The sequence below is a fragment of the Martes martes genome, assembly GCF_963455335.1.
Source record: "Martes martes genome assembly, chromosome: 13".
NCBI classification, from domain to species: Eukaryota; Metazoa; Chordata; class Mammalia; order Carnivora; family Mustelidae; genus Martes; species Martes martes.
Window position 1 is genome coordinate 63849846 of NC_137901.1, and position 21196 is coordinate 63871041.

A 21196-nucleotide genomic window follows, 5' to 3' on the forward strand; every position below is an offset into this window, starting at 1 on the left:
AGTTGTGAGTTCAAGCCTTACGTTGGGTGTAGAGATTACGTAAATAAATGAATAAATAAAAACTTAAAAAAAAAGACCGTTGATTTTAATTCTTTGTCTAGTAAGTCCCGTGTTTAGAGTTCTTTAGGGATGGTTTCTGTCGATTGGTTTTATTCCTTTAGATGGGTCACACTTTTTCTCTTTCTTTCTTTCTTTCTTTCTTTTTTTTTTTTTTTTTTAAGATTTTATTTTTGGGGCACCTGGGTGGCTCAGTTGGTTAAACGTCTGAGTCTTTTTCTTTTTTTTTTTCTTTTTAAAGATTTTATTTATTTGATCGAGAGAAAGCACAAGCAGGGGGGAGCGGCAGAGAGAGGGAGAAATCAAGGTCCTCGCTGAGCAAAGGGCCTGATGCCGCACTTAATTCCAGAATCCTGGGATCATGACGTGAGCTGAAGGCAGACACTTAACCAACCCAGTGAGCCACAAAGGTGTCCCAAGCGTCTGACTCTTGATCTCAGGGTCATGAGTTCACGCTCTGTGTTCAGCTCCATGCTGGGCATAGAGCCTACTTTAAATTGTGGGGAGGGGGGAAGGATTTTATTTTATTATTCATTTATTTTTAAAGATTTATTTGAGAGAGTGTGTGTTAGCATGAGTGGAGGGAGGGGCAGACCAAGTGGGGAAGCAGACTCCTTGCTGACAACGCTGAGATCATGACCTGAGCTGAAACCAAGAGTCAGCTGTTCAGCCAACTGAGGCACCCAGGTGCCCTGAGGTTTTATTTTTAAGTAATATTTATACCCAGGGTTGGGCTTGAATTTTTAACCCCAGGATCACATACTGTATGGGCCTAGCCAGCCAGGCACCTCTCCTTTTCTTTGTGTACTTCGTGGTCTTTGTTTTTGGTGGTGGTGTTGAAAACTGGATATTTGAATATTATAATGTGGAATCAGATTCTCCCCCTTGCCCAGGATTTGCTGGGTTTTTTTTTGTTTTGTCTTTTAAGTGATCTCTACAGCCAAGGTAAGGCTTGAACTCAAAACCCCAAGATCAGTAGTCACATGTTCTACTGACTTAGCCAGCCTGGTGCCCTGGGGTTTGCCGTTCTTGACTGTTGAAGGTTTCACTTGTGTTTTACCCATGTTAGGGCTGTAATTTCCTTGAATGTCAAAAGCCTAAAAAATTTTAAAAAATTAAAAAAAAAAAGAGTTTCTCTCAGTCTGTGCAGACTGGCTCCGTGCTGGGGTACTACTTTAACGCGTGGCCATGTCAGCTGCAGTTCTCCCATAGCCTTTACTTGTTGCTTGCATTGAGGCTACAGTTAGCCAGCGGTGAAAGTTACAGGTCGGCTCAGGACTTTGCCCAGCAGGTAGCCTGCCCTAGGCATATGCATGGCTTTCTCAATTCCCCAGTATACCAGGGCACATTTGAAGGCCCTAGTTTTCCCCAGTTTCTCCTTGGCTTTTCCTCTTTTGCTTTAGGAAGTCTTTTGTATGTCTCAGTCACTCTCTTTGCTCCATTTGGCTGTGGGCTTTTCATTGCCTCAGAGTGTTTTTGAGCAGGGCCGGGATTTTCCACCCTTGTGTGGATTCTGAGTTAGGCAAAACAAAGTTAAGCGCCTTGTAGTCAGTCCCTCAGGTTGTCCTAAGACTGGTTCGAACAGACAGACAGTAATTTGCAAGTAAGGTCTGCTCTGCTCCCTCTGGAACCAGGGACCAGGGCCCCACGCTGGAAATAGAGGCTGCCTTCTGCAAGACTGCGGGCTGTCCTGCCAGGGAGCGGGTGGAGTAAAAGCGAGTAAAATTGCCACAAAGCTTTCCCGCCAGTTTTCAGTTGCCTTTTTCTTGATTCTGCATTCATTCGGTTGCTGTAAACCTTGGATCGTTTTCCGGAGTTCATACGAAGTTGGTTCTGACAGTGTCTGTGGGTGTGGGTTTTTTGTGTCTTTGTTTTGTTTTATGTTTCTGTGGAAGGGAGTTTGGAGCTGCTTGCTTTGCCATTTTGCTGATGTTGCTCTCTAAATTTGTAAATTTTAATCAGGAATGAGTGGATTCATTAAAGGCCATATTACTGTCAATTAAATTTTATGATATGGGTTTTCAAGGTGGCCTGTTAATTAAAACTCTCTTCCCTTTCTGGATTAACCCCTCCTTCATCATGAACTACCTTTAAAATATTCCATTGTAGGGACGCCTGGGCGGCTCAGTCGTCTGAACGTTGGCTCTTAATTTTGGCTCAGGTCGCGATCTTGAGCCATGGGATTGAGCCCTGCGTGGGGCTCTGCTCATCAGGGAGTCTGCTTCTCTCCATTTCCCTTGCCCCTCTCCCCTGCTTGTGTGTGTGCGCACACACACTCTCTAAAATAAATAGATCTTCAGAATGCATTTTTTAAAAAATTAAAGTGAAAAAGTAAAATATTCCATCGTATTAAATTTACTAGTCTTTAGTGTTTTTGCCTCTGTTTATATGTGAGATTGGATTGTGTTTTCTGTGTGCTAGTGGATTTGGGTAAATGGTCACATGGGCTTCATGTATCATGAAGTAGAAATTTCATTCTTTTCCTGTGTTGTGAGTAGCTGATTTTTGCTTTTCTTGTAATTTCTACTTTTATGTTTTGATGTCTTCTGTTTTCCTTGGTGTTTGTTCTTTGTCCTCTTCTAATTTTGTGATTTGAGTACTTGCATTCTTTAAGGCAGGATTTCATTCCATCTTTTTTTTTTTTTTCCCTAAGATTTTATTTGAGGGAGAGAGAGAGAAAGAAGGAATGGGGGGAGGAGCAGAGTTAGAGGGCTGAGCACGGAGCTGGACATGGGGTCCGACCCCACCACCTGGAGATCACTACCTGAGCTGAAACCAACAGTGGGACGCTTGACCAACTGAGCTGCCCGGGCATCCCAGGAATTCATTCCATCTTGAGTTCCTTTCTTGCCTGGGCTACTTCTGTCCCCTGTCATTGTCACCCTAAACTTGTGCTGCTGCTAGTTTTACCTGTTACCGAGAAGGTAAGACATGCATAGATGGAAACAATCTAACAGTAACAGTAAGTTGTCTTCTGACTGCCTGTGCCTCAGTTCCTCATCTGTAAAATGGAGCTAGTAAGTGCCTGCCTCTCACAGCGGGCAGGGGACTAAAAATAGTTGACAGTGCTCCTGGGCCTGGCACAGAGCAAGTGTTTACCTCAGCTAATGCTGTGGTTAATGCTTGAGTCAGCTGCCCTGGATGTCTTCGCCTTTGGGCTTCAGAGCCACAGACTTGTGAGTCATCTTTGTATCCCTGAGGCCTTGTATATCAAAGGCTGCCTCAAGAATTGTTTTTATAATGAAATGAAGGCCCTCTGGAGAGGCCTTGTACTTCCTTGTTGTTTCCCCTGCCAGCTGGTGGGAGAGGAAGCAGACTCTGACATGGCAGTTTCTCTGGCCTCCATGCTGGCTCCTGGGGCGCACTGCTCTCCTTTCGGTGTGCACACACACCAGGTTTTGGTGAACCCCTCTGGAGTAGTTTTGGGGATGGGCATGAGTTGCACTGATAATACCCTCTTTCAGAAACTGGAAGTACTTTTGTCTCTGTGCAGGCTTTTTCATTTCAGTTCTTTGCAGCACCTCCCAGGCTCATCATCACATCTCCCCCACCCGGGCTGGATACCAGCCTCTTTGGAACAGCTTTGCCCCCTTGTCTCATGCGCTGCACGTCAATGCCTTGGTACCACCAGTTGACTCTAAGTTGGACTGTGGCTAGGGTACTCAAAGCTAATTGTTGAGTTAAATTCCTGTTAACCTTCAGGGAGAGGCATCACATTCTCCCAGGAACATCACACCTCTTCCTGCTCAGGAAGCCTCTTCTACTTAAGGCACTCGTCCTCCTGAGTCTTCTGTGAAACTCTCCATCCCCTGGTCTCAGTGAATCACATCCTTCCGTGTTCTCTGCAGTCACCATTCATACTGGTGAGGTCGCTTTTGATTGCAAGTAAGGAAACCCCCAGCTCAGCTTTGCTTCGAAAAGGGAAAGTTAACTGCTCCAGAAAGTCCTGTGGTGCATGCTCTGGGCTGGTTAGTCCAGCAGCTCCATGATGGGAGCAGGGACCTGAATTTGGCCTGTCCCTCTTCTCCGGTTCTTGGTTCTATTCAGCCTGACTTTCAGCCATACATCACATAGTTGCTGCAGTACTGGGGTTGGCTGCAGGGCCCGCAGTGGCCAGGGTAGGAAGAGGACCTCCTCTTCCCTTCATTTCTTTTCTGTCTTTGAATGGTTAATTTTGAGATAATCGTAGATTCTCATGCAATTATAGTAATAGAGATCGGCAGTACCTTTCACCTGTTGCATAACCGTAGCAGAGTATCATAACCAGAAAATTAACAGCTATGTAGTCCACGGACCTTGTTTAGATTTCTCTAATTTTAGTATGTGTGTGTTTTTGTCTGTGTAGTTTTTATCGTATGTGTAGTTCGGTGTGATGAAGAACAAAGACACCCATCCTGGAAGCTGCCCAAAGGCCCCCACATGTCATTATCCAAAACCAGGACACATGGCTTACCCCTGCCCCAACCCCAACCCCGTCTGTCGCTGGTAGGAAAGTCCCACAATGGATGATAGTGCTGTCCAATTGGGATATTCTGTGAGTCACAGCTGTACTTTTAAGTTTTCTAGTATTTTTAAAAATTCATTTTGGCATTCATTGTGGTAAAATAGTTTAGATAAATTATATTAAAATATTTCTTAAGACATAATCCCAATAATTATTACTGAAATATTTTAAACTCTTTTTGTACAAGGTCTCTGAAATCCAGGTGGTATTTTGCACTCATAGCACATCTCAATTCAGAAGAGTTTCTCTTCTCATCTCTTCTCTTCCCTTCCTACTCCACATGTGGAGCCCTTTGTGGGGCTTGAACTCCTGACCCCGAGATCAAGACCTAAGCTGAGATCAAAAGTCTGATGCTTAACCAACTGAGCCACCAGATGCCCCAGAAGGGTCACATTCCAAGTGTGCAATAGCAACTGGTGGCTGCTTTGTTGGATAGGTTTAGACCAGTCAGGACTTACCTCTAGATCACAGTGAGGAAGCAGCATGACCACGTACAAAACTGGGGTTTTGCCTGTAAAGAAATGGGGGGATGCCTGTTGGCTGACAGCCTGTTCGGGTGTGCTGTGACCTGCACCACATCACTTTGCCCCCCATCTATTTGGGCACTCCTCACAGTGTGACTTCTGCTTTATTGTGGTATGAATATCTGTCTCAACAAGTTCTGGGTCAGATAGAAGCCTGTATCAGTTTCCCTTACATTTCCTGCCCTTAGCACCGACATGTCGCACATAGTAGGCACCTCCCAAACAGTTTGTAAATTGAACTTGTAGTTACCCAAAACCAGTATTTCTCAATGTGATTGCATTATAAACTGCATTTTGGTGTGTGCCTGTGGATTATTTGTGTAGGATTGTCCTTGTTTCTTGTCCAGTAGGTGCCAGTGGCCAGCTTTGTCATTGGGACAATGTAGGGACACCCTCAGGCATTTCTCACTCTTTCAGGATTCTTTTTTTTTTTTTTTAAGATTTTTATTTATTTGACAGACAGATCACAAGTAGTCAGAGAGGCAGGCAGAGAGAGAGAGGAGGAAGCAGGCTCCCCGCTGAGCAGAGAGCCCGATGCGGGGCTCGATCCCAGGACCCTGAGACCATGACCTGAGCCGAAGGCAGAGGCTTTAACCCACTGAGCCACCCAGGTGCCCCTCTTTCAGGATTCTATTTATTTGAGAGAGATAGAGCACTAGCCAGCCGGAGGGAGAGACAGACTCCCCACTGAGCAGGGAGCCCAAGAAGGGGCTCTATCCCAGGAGCCTGAGATTATGGCCTTAGCCTGAGATTACGGTCTGAGCCAAAGGCAGACACTTAACTGACTAAGCCACCCAGGCGTCCCTGCTCCCCTTCCCCCATCCCCTGCCCAGGCATTTCTAAACCTGTGAGGGAGGAATAACACTACCCTTAGTTGAGAATTACTATTTCTGTGTTAGCTTTGATTTGGGCAGGGCGGGGGGCGGGTGGTGGCGGTGGGGGGGATGATTTATTTATTTGAAGCAGAGAGAGCAAGAGTGCGTGAGCGAGCGTGCGCACTTGCACGAGCAGGGGGAGGAGATAGAGGAAGAGAGAGAATCTCAAGCACACTCCCTGCCTAGCGCAGTGCCTGATAGGGGGGCTCGATCTCAGGACCCTGAGATCATGACCTGAGCTGAAACCAAGAGTCGGATGCTCAGGCAACTGAGCCACCCAAGCGCCCCAGTTTTTTTAAAAGTCTTGTTGAGATTCACAAACCATGCATTTCCTCCTTTTAAAGTACACAATTCGGGGCGCCTGGGGGGTCAGTTAAGGGTCTTCCTTCGACTCAGGTCACAGTCCCAGGGTCCTGGGAATGACCGCCACAGTCAGGTTCCCTGCTCAGCAGGTAACCTGCTTCTCCCTCTGCGTCTCCCCCTGCGTGTGCTCTCTCTCTTTCACTCTCTCTCTCAAATAAATAAATCTTTTTCAAAAATAAAGTGTACAATTGAGTGGATTTTAGTATATTCAGAGAGTTGTGCCACTATAACCACAATTTTACATTTTTCATTATTCCCAAAAGAACCACCCCTGCCCATAGCCATCACCCTCATCCCCCTAGGCCTAGGCAACCAAAAAGCTACTTTGTCTCTGTAGCTTTAGCTTATTTTGCATATTTCATATAAATGGAATCTTACAATGTATGACCTTTTGTGTCTGACTTCTTTCCTTAGCATGATGCTTTCAGGCTTCACCCATGTTGTAGCGTGTATCAGAAATTCATTCCTCTTGGGGCACCTGGGTGGCTCAGTGGGTTAAAGCCTCTGCCTTCGGCTCAGGTCATGATCCCAGGGTCCTGGGATCAAGCCCCGCATCGGGCTCTCTGTTCAGCAGGGAGCCTGCTTCCCTTCCTCTCTCTCTGTCTACTTGTGATCTCTGTCTGTCAAATGAATAAATAAAATCTTTAAAAAAAAAAAAAAAAGAAATTCATTCCTCTTATTGCCAGATAAGTTTCCATTATAATGGTTATATTCTGTTTATCTATCCATTCGTCAGTTGATGGGTATTTGGATTGTTTCCAGTTTGGGGCTGTTAAAAATAATGCTGCTGTGAACATTCACGTACTGGTTTTTATGTGGAATATGTTTTCATTTCTTATGGGTATTTACCTAGGGGTGGAGTTGCTGGGTTATATGGTAACTTTGTGTTTAACCATTTGAGGAGTTGCCAGACTGTTTCCACGTGGCTGCACCACTTACATTTCTACCAGCAGAGTATAGGGGCTCTTATTCCTTGTATCTCTGTCAACACTTGCTACTGTCCGTCCTTTTCATTACAGCCTTCCTAGTCGGTGCAGAGTGGTATCCCACTGTGGTTTTGATTTGCATTTCCCTGATGGCTAATAATGTGGAATATGTTTTCCTGTGTTTATTGGACATTTATGTATCTTTTTTGGAGAAATGTCTGTTCAAGTTACCTTGCCCATTTTTAAAATTGGGTTATTTGGGCATGTGTGTTTTTATTTTTTTTTAATTCAGTTGTAATTAGCTTTTTTTTTTTTTAAGATTTTATTTATTTATTTGATAGAGACACATAGCGAGAGAAGGAACACAAGCAGGGGGACTGGGAGAGGGAGAAGCAGGCTTCCTGCTGAGCAGGGAGCCTGATTCGAGGCTCGATCCCATCATGACCTGAGCCAAAGGCAGACACTTAACGACTGAGCCACCCAAGCGCCCCTAGCTTTATTGTTGTTGTTGCTTTTAATATTTTATTTATTTTTTTAAAAAGATTTTATTTATTTATTTGACAGACAAAGATCACAAGTAGGCAGAGAGGCAGGCAGAGAGAGAGGGGGAAGCAGGCTCCCCGCTGAGCAGAGAGCCCCATGTGGGGCTCGGTGGGACAGTGAGATCATGACCTGAGCTGAAGGCAGAGGCTTAACCCACTGAGCCACCCAGGACCCCCTAGCCTTGGTTTTTAAAAAAGCAGTAATATCAGTTTTTCTTTCTTTCTTTCTTTTTAAAGATTTTATTTATTTGAGAGAGAGAGTGAAAGAGAGAGTGTACAAGCAGGGGGAGTGGCAGAGGTGGGGGGAGAAGCAGACATCAGGGAGCCTGATGTGCTCTGTCCCAGGACTAGAGATGATGACCTGAGCCAAAAGCCAATGGTTAACCAACTGAGCCACCCAGGTGCCCCTCAGTTTTTCTTTCCTAAAAAGAACTTGTTTTATTTCCATGTGAATGACCTGGAATCGACTCCCTGCCTCCTAGATTGGCTGTGAGGTTCTCATACTTCTACTTTATTAGCCACTCTAAGCTGTGACTGGTGCCTGGGATATCCAGAGATGCGGAAATGTTTTCTGTGTACACGCTTCTGGGGTCACTGTGTTTCAGGCACATTAAAGTATTATTCTGAGAGCTGACATTCCTGGCCATAACATAAACCCTGGCATTGATGATTTATAATCAAGAAGAGAATCTGTTAGCTTAGCCGTTCAGTTAGCAAACATTTGAGGCTTGCTTCTGAGGGTGCCTTGGGTCCTTGCTCTCAGGTATCTCCTGCACTAATGGGGGAAGACAGGTGATCAGAATGCAACTAGGAGAACACAGTAAGGAGCCTACCAGAACAGAAATGTTCCTTGCCACCACTTCCTCTCTTAGATGAAACCAGGCTTCTTCCTTATATGAAAACATCCTCAGGGCGCTGGGGTGGCTAAGTTGGTTAAGTGTCCAGCTCTTGGTTTTTGACTCAGGTCATGACGATCTCAGGGTCATGGGATTGAGCCCTACAAGGGGCTCCCTGCTCATGGTGGAGTCTGCTTCAGATTCACTCCCTCTGCCACCCCTCGAACCCATGCCTTCTTTCTCCTTTCCAAAATAAATAAGTAAATCTTAAAAAAAAAGAAAGAAAGAAAAGACAAGAAAAAGGAAGAAATAATCATTTCTGATTTTGTGGCTTCCCAGAATGGGTGCTGCCACCATGTCCTTATGGCTCCCTGCAGCCTTGCCAGCTCTGCTTTCCTGCTTTTCAGCCAGGGGAGCTGGCTGGTGCTCTTGGGAACACATGGTAGCTTTGTTTTTTATTAAAAAAGTATGTTGGGTCTTTACTGCTCCCGTGGACACTCATGATACTATTGATTTCATCTTTACAAGTGAAGTGGAGTTCATGCCCTGCGGTGGGGCAGTGGTAAGGAAATTGTGGTGCATCCAAACCATTATGAAGATTGAGGAGCTAAGTGTATGGGTGATAAGGGTAAAGTTGGTAGCACACTGCAAGGTAAATAAAAATAAAGGTGTTATGGCACTGCACGTACAAATCCCGGCATTTGAGAGGGTGCGCGCTGATATGTTCACCTAAAAGAAAATGGGCAGGAGTGCCACCTGCTGGGGTGCTGGCCCCAGTTCTCTGTTAGGGAGAGAGATGAGGGTAGCCTGTTTTCTACCACAACACAGATTTCTCTCTCTGATAGCACCAAATGTCATTTTAGCAGCTCTGGAGGGTGGCTTGTAGAAAGTGATGTGTGTTCTTTCTTGACTTGCCTGTCCTCTACCTGAGGGTCCCTCCTTCAACCTTGAGCTCCTCTCCTCTCCCTCCTGGGAGAAGTTAGCCACCTCTGGTACAGCTCCCTCAGCCTCCACTGAAGCAAATATGTAATCTATTCAACAGAGTTTTATTGCCTCGATTTTCTGTTTGTTACTTAATGGATACAGAGTGTTTGAAGGCAAGGAAAGTCTTGAAATTAGAGAGAAGGGGTACAACATTATGAATTCACTATACCACTGAATCATACATGCCAAAATAGTTAATTGTATGTTATGTGAATTTTGCCTCAATTAAAACACTTTTTTCCGGGGCACCTGGGTGGCTCAGTGGGTTAAAGCCTCTGCCTTCGGCTCAGGTCATGATCCCGGGGTCCTGGGATCGAGTCCCGTATCAGGCTCTCTGCTCAGCAGGGAGTCTGCTTCTCCATCTCGCTCTCTGCCTGCCTCTCTGCCTACTTGTGATCTCTGTCAAATAAATAAACAAAATCTTTAAAAAACAAAACAAAACACTTTTTTCCTACTTGTGACAAAACCTAAAGACTTGCCAAAGCTAGTAGGGTGCTTGGGTATCTGTGATACCGGCACCCCCACCTTCCTTTTTTCTTCCATTGCCCTCTGGTGACTGGTATACTGTTCTTGACTAAAAGTATCTGGGACTGTCCCAGGCACAGTATAAAAGCTCCTTCAATGCTAGATTATTTTTTCAGTTTTTTAAAAAGGAAGATTTCTCACAAGTCCACCCTGACCCCCGGGAGCACATGTGAAGCTTTGGTTTCCTTCTTTCACCTCTTTGTTGCTGCGTTCGTAGTTCCAGTCTCTCACCTTCCTTTCTGGGTCCTTACTCACCTTACAGCCCGCTTCACCGGAAATCCTCACCTGCCAGACCCCTTCCTTCTTTCTGCATCGCCTCTCTGGACTGAGATGGAGCCAAGTCCTGCCTCTCTCAGGACCCAGCCCCGGTGGGTTTTCCGCTCTTCTCTGCTTTCCTGCTGATTCTCCTGTAGCTTCTCACTTCTGCCTTTCTGTCGCTGTAATGGTTGTAGCCAAATGAGGAGATCCCTACGTAAAGCATAATTTTGTCGCCAACCTCACATTACACTGGAGATATTTTCGGGGAAGAGCATCCCTCTATATTGGTGGGAACTGTTGCACTCCTGTCAAAGCCAGTCACAGGCTTTGTGGACAAAAGCCAGAGGGGCACTGCCCTCTGTGGTCTCTTTGACATTGAGTGTGGCTCCACCTGCAAGGCGCTGTGGCCTAAGAAGTGGGCAGCAGCTGGACCGCAGGGTGGGAGACCGTGTATAGCAACATGAACAGAAGTACAAAAGGATAGAGACAGTATGACTCCAGCTTCGTAACTACTTGTAAGTAATACGTACAGATGTCCGGAATAAAATGCCTTTGTTTACACTACATATGAGTAGAGAACATACCAGGGCCATGCAGCAGGGGACTAACAGCTCTTATCCTGGGGGATGGACTGTTTAATACACTTCAGGGTACGAATGTTAGCTACTTCCATTCTTTTTTTTTTTTTTTTTCTTTTAAATTTATTTACTTGTCAGAGAGAGGGAGCAAGCACAAGCAGGGGAAGCAGCAGGCAAAGGGAGAAGCAGGCTTCCCACTGAATAGGGAACCCGATGCGGAACTTGCTCCCAGGACCCTGGGATCATGTTCTGAGCCGAAGGCAGACGCTTAACCGACTGAGCTGCCCAGGCATCCCAGCTACTTCCATTCTTGGGGGGAAAGTGGATTGTGTTGTGAGACATACATATGAATTGAGAGCAGAGGAAGTTCCTTATTGAATTCAGTTCATGGAGATTTTGATTCTTAAATTTAGATAAAATTCAAAAGGTAGCTTGGTCACGAGAGACAAGAAAACGGGTTTTAAAAATACTCTCTCATGGGGCGCCTGAGTGGCTCAATAGGTTAAAGCCTCTGCCTTAGGCTCAGGTCATGATCCCAGGGTGCTGGGATCGAGCCCGGCATCGGGCTTTCTGCTCAGCGGGGAGCAGCTTCCCCTCCTCTCTCTGCCTGCTTCTCTGCCTACTTGTGATCTCTGTCAAATAAATGAATAAAATCTTTTAAAAAATGAATAAAAATAAAAAATAATAAAAAATAAAAAAAATCTTTTAAAAAATGAATAAAAATAAAAAATAAAAATACTCTCTCGCACTAATAAGTTTTAATATGATGGAATTCTGTAACATTGGGTATTCGTTGACAAAGACTTATACTGTGAAGAGCCCTACAAACCAAACCATTGGAGGTAGTACAAATGACTCCTCTTTAGAAAGCAACATTAGGGCAGAATGAGCCTACTAATCGAACAGATTTTGTGATTCAGGCAACCAGAAAGTGCATTTTCAGAATAGATATGAAAGAATAAATACTTGACAATTTACATCTTCTTTGTTCAGAAGACCCATGACAAGATTCTAGAGTGGACCCTGTAGGCTTGAGTGCATAGACAGCTCCCCTTTAACAAGAGCTCAGCTCTAGGGGCTGGCTGGGCTTGGCATCCTAGTCGTAGTGAATCTCTGGCTTCATTAACTTGCTGGGTGAAACATAGGGAAAGGATGCTGCTGAGGGGTCATCACTAAAGGGGACAGAAGTGGATGCAACGCACAGAGCCTTCAGTCCATCTGACACTTGAAGAAGGGACAACGCGGACATTAGCTCTAAACCAGGATCCTCCTGTTCACATCAGGTCAGGCGTCAGTCCTATGTGTGGTGTCAGTTAGCTGTGCACATGCTGTGGGGACATGCCGTGTGGCAGCAGTCCATGTCACGGAGTGGGAGGACTGGCCTGACTTCCTCTTACTGCCAGAGAGCTGTGTGGTGTCCTCACTGCAGCACAGAGAAAGCAGTCACAGCGGTGACACAAACTGACTTCTGTGAGATAATTGAAGGAGTCGGTCTTCACTCAAGAGAGGAAGACATGAAATGCAATGGAGTCTTGGGATTCTTAAAGGGTTGCCCTGGGAAGGAAAGGTTAGGCTTGGCCCCAGGGTTAGGGGTGGGGCGCACAGGTCAAAGCCTGGGGGGGGAGGTGGATTTGGTGCCTTGTGTGGAAGAGCTTCCTCTTGGTGAAGTCGGTCTTAGTCACTGCAGGATGGCTTTGTGCCTTGCACAGCAGGTGTCAGGAACTGAGGGATCTCAAGTTTTTACCCTACTTGCAAGCTAACAGCTTATTGGATGCGGCAGGGGACATAAGACTTCTAGTCCAGAGGCAGAAAGAGACAGTGACTCAGGGCACCGAAAGCAGCATGAACAGCAGCATGTGCTCATGGCTTCCTCGGGCCTGCAGGTCACACAGAGGTGACGAGGATGGGCCCGGATGGGTTCTGGCACGTGCAGTGAGTTGTGTTACCAGAGAGGAGGTCTGATTTAGGTTCTTCGGCTGATTGCTCAACTTCCATCTCACTTGTCTCATTTCCAGATGTGGCTGATGACAGCATCTGCTTGAGGTTTGCCGTGGGGGGAGGTGAGTTGGAGGGAAGACAGAGAAGCAGCTAGCGTGTCATAAATCCTTGGTAAAGAGCAGTCAAATCTGTACATGCATGTGTATCATGACTAGAAGCAAAGGCAGAAAAATGGATCGTAAGCACAAAAGCAGCACCAAAGTTAGTTTTCTTTTTCCTTTTCTCCTCAACTGTACTGTTTATAAAATAAACAATAAACACTTTAAAACCAGTTATGTCTATAAAGGGTGAGTGGATACATGTTTGGCTAATAACCTATAGTGTCTTCAGGAGAGAGAGAAATAAAATTTCAAGGCTTTGCACTAACTGAGAGCATGTAAAATTAGCAGAAGAAATAAATTTTACATCTAAAAACATTCCCTGACACAGTGGTATCAGCTAAAAGGAATGCAAGATACCCATATAGGCGGGAACAACAGAAAAACATTGGTCAGGGTCATGTGTAAAGATAAAAGTGCTGGAATCTTTGGTGAATTTGATGATGGAATGGTGTTACAGCTTGACCTTGGTGTGAGGCAAATTCCTGGATAGTTGTGTAATATTTCTCTACCGCACAAACATGTTTTTTCATTAAGGTCCCTTGTAGTTTCTGAGCTACCTTCCACAGAGTAAGTTTAGCTCTGAAATGTCAAAAACTCACATGTGGTGCTTTACGCCTTTCTCCAGAAGGTATATCCTGTGTTTTTTAATTTTTGCATGCCACCTTCCGCAAAAATCACGGGCACAGGTGGACAGTCTGTGTGATTGGCACGCCCCCGAGCTACTCCTTTGTTCATCCCCAGTGCCCCAGACAAGGACAGAGGCTCAGGGAAGGTAAGGTGAGCGTAGCCACGTTCTGTGGGGAGTGGTGAGAGGCTCGGCCTGTAGTGCTTCTGGCAGCAGCAGAGATGCTTTTCTTTGAGCTTTTTGCGCCGAGGCCAGGCACATTGGACTCTGTGTGCTCAGACCTCCTCCTCAGTGCGCACTGTAGTTATACACCCACATCGCAGCCGTTCGGGAAGGTCCCAGGCTTGCCCAGTGAGCAGGAGGTAGAGCCAAGGTTAGCACTGCTAACTGGACCTGGCTCATTCTTGTCTCCCAGATCCTAGTGCAGGGCCCAGCATCAGGTAAGCCACAGGGTTGATCAGTCTGGGGCAATGAATGAATAAATCTGGCAGATATGGCCAGCCAAACAAAAGTCGTACAGGAAAGCTCTTTTTACATGGCTCAAGTGGTAGAAGTGAACATGATTTTTTTTTTTTTAAGATTTTATTTATCATTTGACAGAGACACAGCGAGAGAGGGAACACAAGCCGGAGAGTAGGAGAGGGAGAAGCAGGTTTCCCGCTGAGCAGGGAGCCTGATGCGGGGCTCGATTCTAGGACCCTGGGATCATGACCTGAGCTGAAGGCAGACACTTAACAACTGAGCCACCTAGGCACCCCATGAACATGATTTTTACTTAGAAAATTTAAACCTCTCTTAAAAAACAAAAGCAAAAACAAAACAAAACCCCTAAAAACCAAAAATGAAAACCAAAAGCCATCTTATCTTCTCTGAGTTCCCCCACTGGTAATTTGTACAAATCTGTACATTTGTAACGGTGAGTCGAGCTGTCCTTGGTAGTGAGTGACTCTGGGTAGGCACACAGGACAAGGCCTGGGAGGGGTCTGCTGCCGCTTTAACTTCTGGAGAGTGTTCTAGAGAATTTTGAAGAAGGGATTAGCAAAGGTTGTGTTGGGATAAAAATGATTTTCCAGTCCTGTCTTCTCCTAACCTTTCTCAGGTGTGTGCCAGGTGTCTCCCACACAGGCACCCAGCCTGGACTGTTTGCTAACATCTCCACCTTCTTCCAGACCCTAAGTCTCCCAGCTTCCTCACAAGCTTCCCCACAGATTAATCTTCTGACAGGGCATCCCACTGGTCAGAGGGGAGTTCAGTGGCCTCAGCCTTTCTTCGGGAAGACCCCATGTAGGCGCTCAGCCACACTGGTGGCTCCCAGCCTCTTGTCTTGCCCCAGATCGTCCCTTCCAAGCCCCACCATCCTAGTCTTTAGTCTTCTCTGCCTGGAAGACTCTTACCCCTCAGCCTTCCCTAATTTTACCTGTCTTCAAAGCCCTTGCACCATGCCTCCCTTCTTTGGGCAGGATTAGAACATGGGTCAGTGTGGAGACCTGGTGCATGCCAACCCTGTTCCCCAGCAGAGGAGCTGTGTTTGCTGGAAGATGCCCAGGTGGTCTGAGGATTAAAGAGGAAGGGCCATGGTGTGGGGGCTCTCAACAGCATTCCTGGGCACTCTGAGAAGCTTAGCTTTCTTTGGGTTGGGTGTGATACTGCAGGAGAGCCAGAGTACTAGAAGGCAGTAGTTGAAGGGTTTGCTCAACTTCCCGAAGGTAGATGGAGGGTGTGGCTCTTTATCTTGGGTCATCTCTCCTGGGCCCATCAGGGTGTCAAGCCCCTGAGGTCTAGATCTTCAAGCCATCATAGGGACAGGGAGGTGGGGCATGGTTCTGGCCCTGACTGGCTACCAGCTAGGGGCAAGTTGAGCTCCCCAGAGTCTAGCATCCAGCTGGATACGGGCTTTACTTTGAGGAGCTCTAGCTAGCCAGATTTTGGAGCCCTGGCTACCTGTTTGGCCTCCCAGAATGCGGTATAGTCTTGGTTGGGTTGTTATTTACCCCTGGTGTGACTCTTCATATTTTCTTTTTCTTTTTTTTAATCTTTTTAGATTTATTTATTGTTTTTTAAGATTTATTTATTTATTTTAGGGAGGAGGAGGAGAGAGAAAGACTCTCCAGTAGACTTTGTGCTGAGCATGGAGCCTGACAGGGAACTCAGTCTCACGACCCTGAGATCATGACCTGAACTAAAACCAAGAGTCAGGCATTTAACTAATTGCACCACCCAGGTGCCTCCACCTCTATTTTCAAAAAAGATGAGATATTTGTAAAATACCTGTCTGATAAAGGGCTATTATCCAAAAATAAGCAAAAAAGTCTTAAAACTCAATAATAAGGAAAAAAAGACAGATTTTATTTTATTTTATTTTATTTTATTTTTTTTAAGATTTTATTTATTTGACAGACAGAGATCACAAGTAGGCAGAGAGGCAGGCAGAGAGAGGAAGGGGAGCAGGCTCCCTGCTGAGCAGAGAGCCCGACGCGGGGCTCGATCCCAGGACCCTGGGATCATGACCCGAGCAGAAGGCAGAGGCCCCAGCCCACTGAGCCACCCAGGAGCCCCTTATTTTTTATTTTTATGTTTTTAAAAGATTTTATTTATTTGAGAGAGAGAGTGAGCGTGAGAGCGCAAGCTGGAGGGCGGGCAGAGGGAGAGGAAGAAGCAGATGTGGGACTCCATCCCACGACCCTGGGATTATATAGCCTGAAGGCAGATGCTCTACTGACTGAGGCATCCAGGTGCCCCAAAGTCTGATTTTAAAATGGGCAAGAAAGGGGTGCCTGGGCGGTTTAGTCAGTTAAGCATCTGCCTTCGGCTTGGGTCATGATCCCAGGGTCCTGGGATCAAGTCCCGCATCGGGCTTCTTGCTCAGCAGGGGGCCTGCTTCTCCCTCTCCCTCTGCTTGCTGCTCCCCCTGCTTGTGCTCTGACAACTGAATAAATAAAATCTTTAAAAATAAATAAGTGTCTTTGGTTTTTTTTTCCTTCTTCTTTTCAAAGATTTTATTTTTCATTATTTATTGGACAGACAGAGATCACAAGTAGGCAGAGAGGCAGGCAGAGAGAGAGGAGGAAGCAGGCTCCCCGCTGAGCAGAGAGCCTGATGCAGGGCTCGATCCCAGGACCCTGAGATCATGACCCGAGCCGAAGGCAGAGGCTTTAACCCACTGAGCCACCCAGGCGCCCCAAATAAGTGTCTTTGAAAAAGAAAACAAAACAAAACTAGAGGCGCCTGGGTGGCTTGGTCGTTAAGCATCTGCCTTGGGCTCAGGTCATGATCCCAGGGTCCTGGGATCAAGCCGCACATTGGACTCCCTGCTCAGTGAGAAGCCTGCTTCTCCCACTCCCACTTCCCCTGCCTGTGTTCCCTCTCTGACTGTCTCTCTCTCTGTCAAATAAATAAATAAAATCTTAAAAACAAAAAACAAACAACTAAACAAACATACTCTTAACCTACAATCCAGGAATCATGCTGCTCCGTTGTTTCCCCAGCGGAGGTGGAAAGGGGTGTCCATACAAAAACCTGCACACAGATGTGTAAGGCAGCCTTATTCATAGTTGCCCGACTCAGAAACAACCAAGATGTCCTTCAGCAGATGAATGGATAAATAAGTGGTGCTAAATCCAGACAATGAAATATTCAGTGCTAAGAAGAAATGAGCTATTGTGCCATGAAAAACATGGCAGAACCTTAAATGCATATTACTAAGTGAAGGAGGCCATCTGTAAAGGCTATATATACTGTCAGATTCTAACTCTAATGTATGATACCTTACCCAAACCATAGAATGCACGTCACCAAGAGTGAACCCTAGTGTAACTGGACTGCACGTGGCAGTGAGGTGTCCATGTAGGTTCATTGATTGTAACAAACCAGTCTGTGGGGAATGTTGGTAGTGATAGGCTGTGTGTGAAGGAGGGGACTTTAGAGGAACCCAGCTCACCTTTCCTCTGCTATCCAAAAGTAGAGCATTCTGTGGCAACTGGCTGGGTCAGTCAGTGGAGCCCACGACCCCGATCTCTGGGTTGTGAGTTTGAGCCCCACATTGGGTGAAGGGATTGCATAAGAATAAAATCTTAAAAACCACACAAACAAAAGTAGAGCGTTCCGAGGAAACCTTGTGTAAGCCAAAGTGGTGTAAAGTAAAGAAGCATTTAATTACCATTAACTTACATGGAAAAAACGTTTAGTGTTCCCAGACCCCCAAAATAACCTCTCTCAGGCTTGTCTGATACTTTAGGACACATCTTGCTAACAGATAACACAAAATAAATCAGATAAAGCACAGGTGCTCACAGACGAGAGTTCAGCGCTCTGGCAGCTACACTGGGTGTAGTTCCTGGGGGAGGCTCTGGGCAGCGCCACCACTCTGGTCGCTCCTGGTGCTCACTGCCTGTGTATAAAGGATTGCGGCAAAACAAACACTGGGTGCTATTTTTCACTTTTTTGCCTTTTTCGATAAAAGTAGAAATCCTCTTCAAATGTCTTTCTGTTGGCTAGCAAAACAGTTACTAACGTAGGCCTTTGATGAAAGTGAAGTGGCGTCACTCAAACTTTTGGAAAGTGAGGGATGCCTGCACTTCCCTCTTGCTGTTGCTGTAGACCTAAAACTACACAAACAAACAAAAGCTATTAAGGGTACAAAGATAAAGAGACCACACCGTCTATCGCAGAGTTTTCTGGAATTTAGCAGACATCTTGCTGTAGAAATACTGACTGATTATTGGTGGCCCTCAAGGTGACAAGATTCCAATTGGCATACTGCTTGAAATAAAATAATTTTTCAAGTAAACAGAGCAGTTCTGTCTCAGTGACAGGTTTTTGAGCTGTAGTGTGTTCATTTGCGCTTTCCTTGTTCCCTGCAGGACAACCCTCCATATGATAAGGGAGCCTTCAGAATCGAAATCAACTTTCCAGCAGAGTACCCATTCAAACCACCGAAGATCACATTTAAAACAAAGATCTATCACCCGAACATCGATGAAAAGGGGCAGGTCTGTCTGCCAGTAATTAGTGCTGAAAACTGGAAGCCAGCAACCAAAACCGACCAAGGTAAGGCATGCTTCTTATGTCTTCCTGGATGGTGCTGCTGTGGGGGCGGGGGCTATGTCTCACAGAGTCCAGAGAAATTTTACCTGACCAACTCCAGTGCACGTAGAAGTGCTGCTGAGGTCCCACCATTTCTCGTGGGCAGGACACATCTCAGTTAAACTGTTGACCTGTGTAGGTATTGGAGGAGGCCCTCCTGTGTTCCTGACCAGTGGGGACACATGTAGAGAGACCAGCCCAGCATTGGCTGCCCATGCAGTAAGGGGCCACCCTTCAAGTTTTCATGAAGGACTGCAGGGCTGCTCTGAATGAGAAAGGGTGAGTGGTGTTTAAGGTGACCTCACACAGCAGTTAGCACATGAATTTAGACTTGAAGGAGGAAGGGAGGTTAGAGAGGTCCTGCCAGACTAAAAGAAGGGCATAAGGCAAAGCCATGTGGTGGGCAGCACCATGCTGGTGGCTCAGAGGGGGTGGCATGGGGGGAAGGGCATGGTCCTGTGGGCTATGGGCCCTGACAAAAGTACAGAGTTGGCCATGTGTGGTCACATGCCTCTGTGTGAACATCCATGTGCTCATTTTTCTGGGAAGGATACTTGATTGATCATTATGGTTAGCTTTCCTCTTGTCCCATGGAAATTGGAAATATCTAGATATTTTCTTACAGACTATGTCCAGTTTTTATTTGTTAACTCGAGAACTTTTTTTTGAACGCCTTCTCTCATATTTTTAGTGGCTTTCTGATGTATAGCTACCTGAACCACTGTATGGTCTTTACAGATTAAAGGGAGTGGATGAGGCTGGAATTTGTGAGGTCACAAGTGGTTTTTCAGTGACCAATATAGTCATTTTTCAATGGAACCCCTGAAAGAAGGAGTTGAAAACCTTTTGCACGGGAAGTTGAGCCTTCCTTATTTGAAATAATCGCCGTGAAAGGTGTGCACCAGGTTTCGCAGCTGAGTCGTAGAAAGGACTGGGTTTAAATGTTGAATCAGAATAGAAGGATCTCCAGTGGACATGACATTTGGTCATGTACAAGTTGATATTTATAAAAGCTTGACGAAGTATGTTCTTCAGTGCACACCCTTGGGTTTTTTTCCTGTAGAAATTCCTTGTCCTCACATACGTCAAGCATGTTGTCCCTGGCACTTGCTGCTGTGTTCCCTTGCTTCTGCTATTACTGTATTACAAACCACCTCAAAACTTCACGGCTTAACATAACAAGAATTTGGTATTCCTCATTCTCTGTGTTGGCTGGGCTCAGCTGGGTGGTTCTGCAGCTGGTCATTCCTGAGGTCACTCACGGCTCAGTATCTATGTAATTCAGCATTCATGGCAACTTCAGGGTGTATAACTAGTGCAGAAAACCCTAGAATCGACTGTACATGGCATGTCCACAATAGGCACATCTACAGAGAGAGAACATAGAGTAGTGTTTGTCAGGGCTGATAGGGAGGGATTAGGAAGTAAGTATGAGAGTGGGTGGTGTTTTTGGAATGATGAAGATGTTCTGGTGAACATTTTCACCAGAAATGCTGGTATCACACAGTTTTTGTGTATCTACTAAAAAATAACTTAATTGTATACTTTCAAGAGTTTTTTTATATCTCAGTATTTTTAGTATCTCAATTTTTAATTAGGAAGTAGGGAAGCATTAAAAACTGAGCAAAAATAGCAGGAGAAAAGTCAAGAAACAAAACAAAAGTTTATCAGAGAGGTAGTAGAAGTTGGTGATAATCACAGCAGAAGAAAAGAACTTGAAGACAGAGTTCTCTTCAGCAATGTATGTGATTCTGGTAGATGTCTCAGCAGCAGAATGAGGGCTTAGTTTAGTGGTTGAACAAGATTTGCCATATAGAGTCATCAACAAAGCCAGCATAATATGGACTCAACAACAGCAACAAAATTATATAAAGAAAAAAATCAAATAATTCCTAAATTGAATGTTTCAGTTCCCCCTACAGTATCTTAAGGCAAATCAAGCAGATAAAATTTAGAAAGAGGATTCAAGAAATACAATAAACAGCAGAAAACTAATTAGATTTTGTAGCACATTCTGTGGGAAGGCTGCTTATGCATTGCACACCTTCAGGGTTGAGGGAAAGTTCTATTCACATCTTATTCTGAGAACGGAACCCCTGGATCTCCGTGAAAAGGGGTGGGCATTGAATCGTGGATATTGTTTACATCCCCTATTACAAAGAAACTGTAAGAACAAAAATGAGGAAATTTTATAGCTTTTATTCTCTGATCCTATACATTGAGAATAGGAGGTATATTTTGATAATGTTTTTAAACTCTTCCATTTTGGAGAGAAAATAAAATACTTCTGAGGAACATTTGGGTCAGAGAGAGGTTAAAAAAAAAGGCAGGGCTAGACCATTTGTGAAATATAATGAGTGTGCTGTTTTAAGTATGAAAATGCTGGGATGGGGTCACAGTTGTAGTCTGAAAAGCAGT

General features: G+C 45.3%; 1 protein-coding gene across 1 annotated transcript in view; it reads left to right on the forward strand.

The window, feature by feature from the left end:
- The window catches only part of UBE2L3 (ubiquitin conjugating enzyme E2 L3), a 58389-nt gene that overhangs the window by 33351 nt on the left and 3842 nt on the right, over window positions 1-21196 (forward strand). Inside the window, exon 3 of the mRNA XM_080821110.1 lies at window positions 18556-18742. Within this exon, the coding sequence (XP_080677236.1) occupies window positions 18556-18742 (187 nt within the window). The remainder of the gene's footprint in view (window positions 1-18555; window positions 18743-21196) is intronic.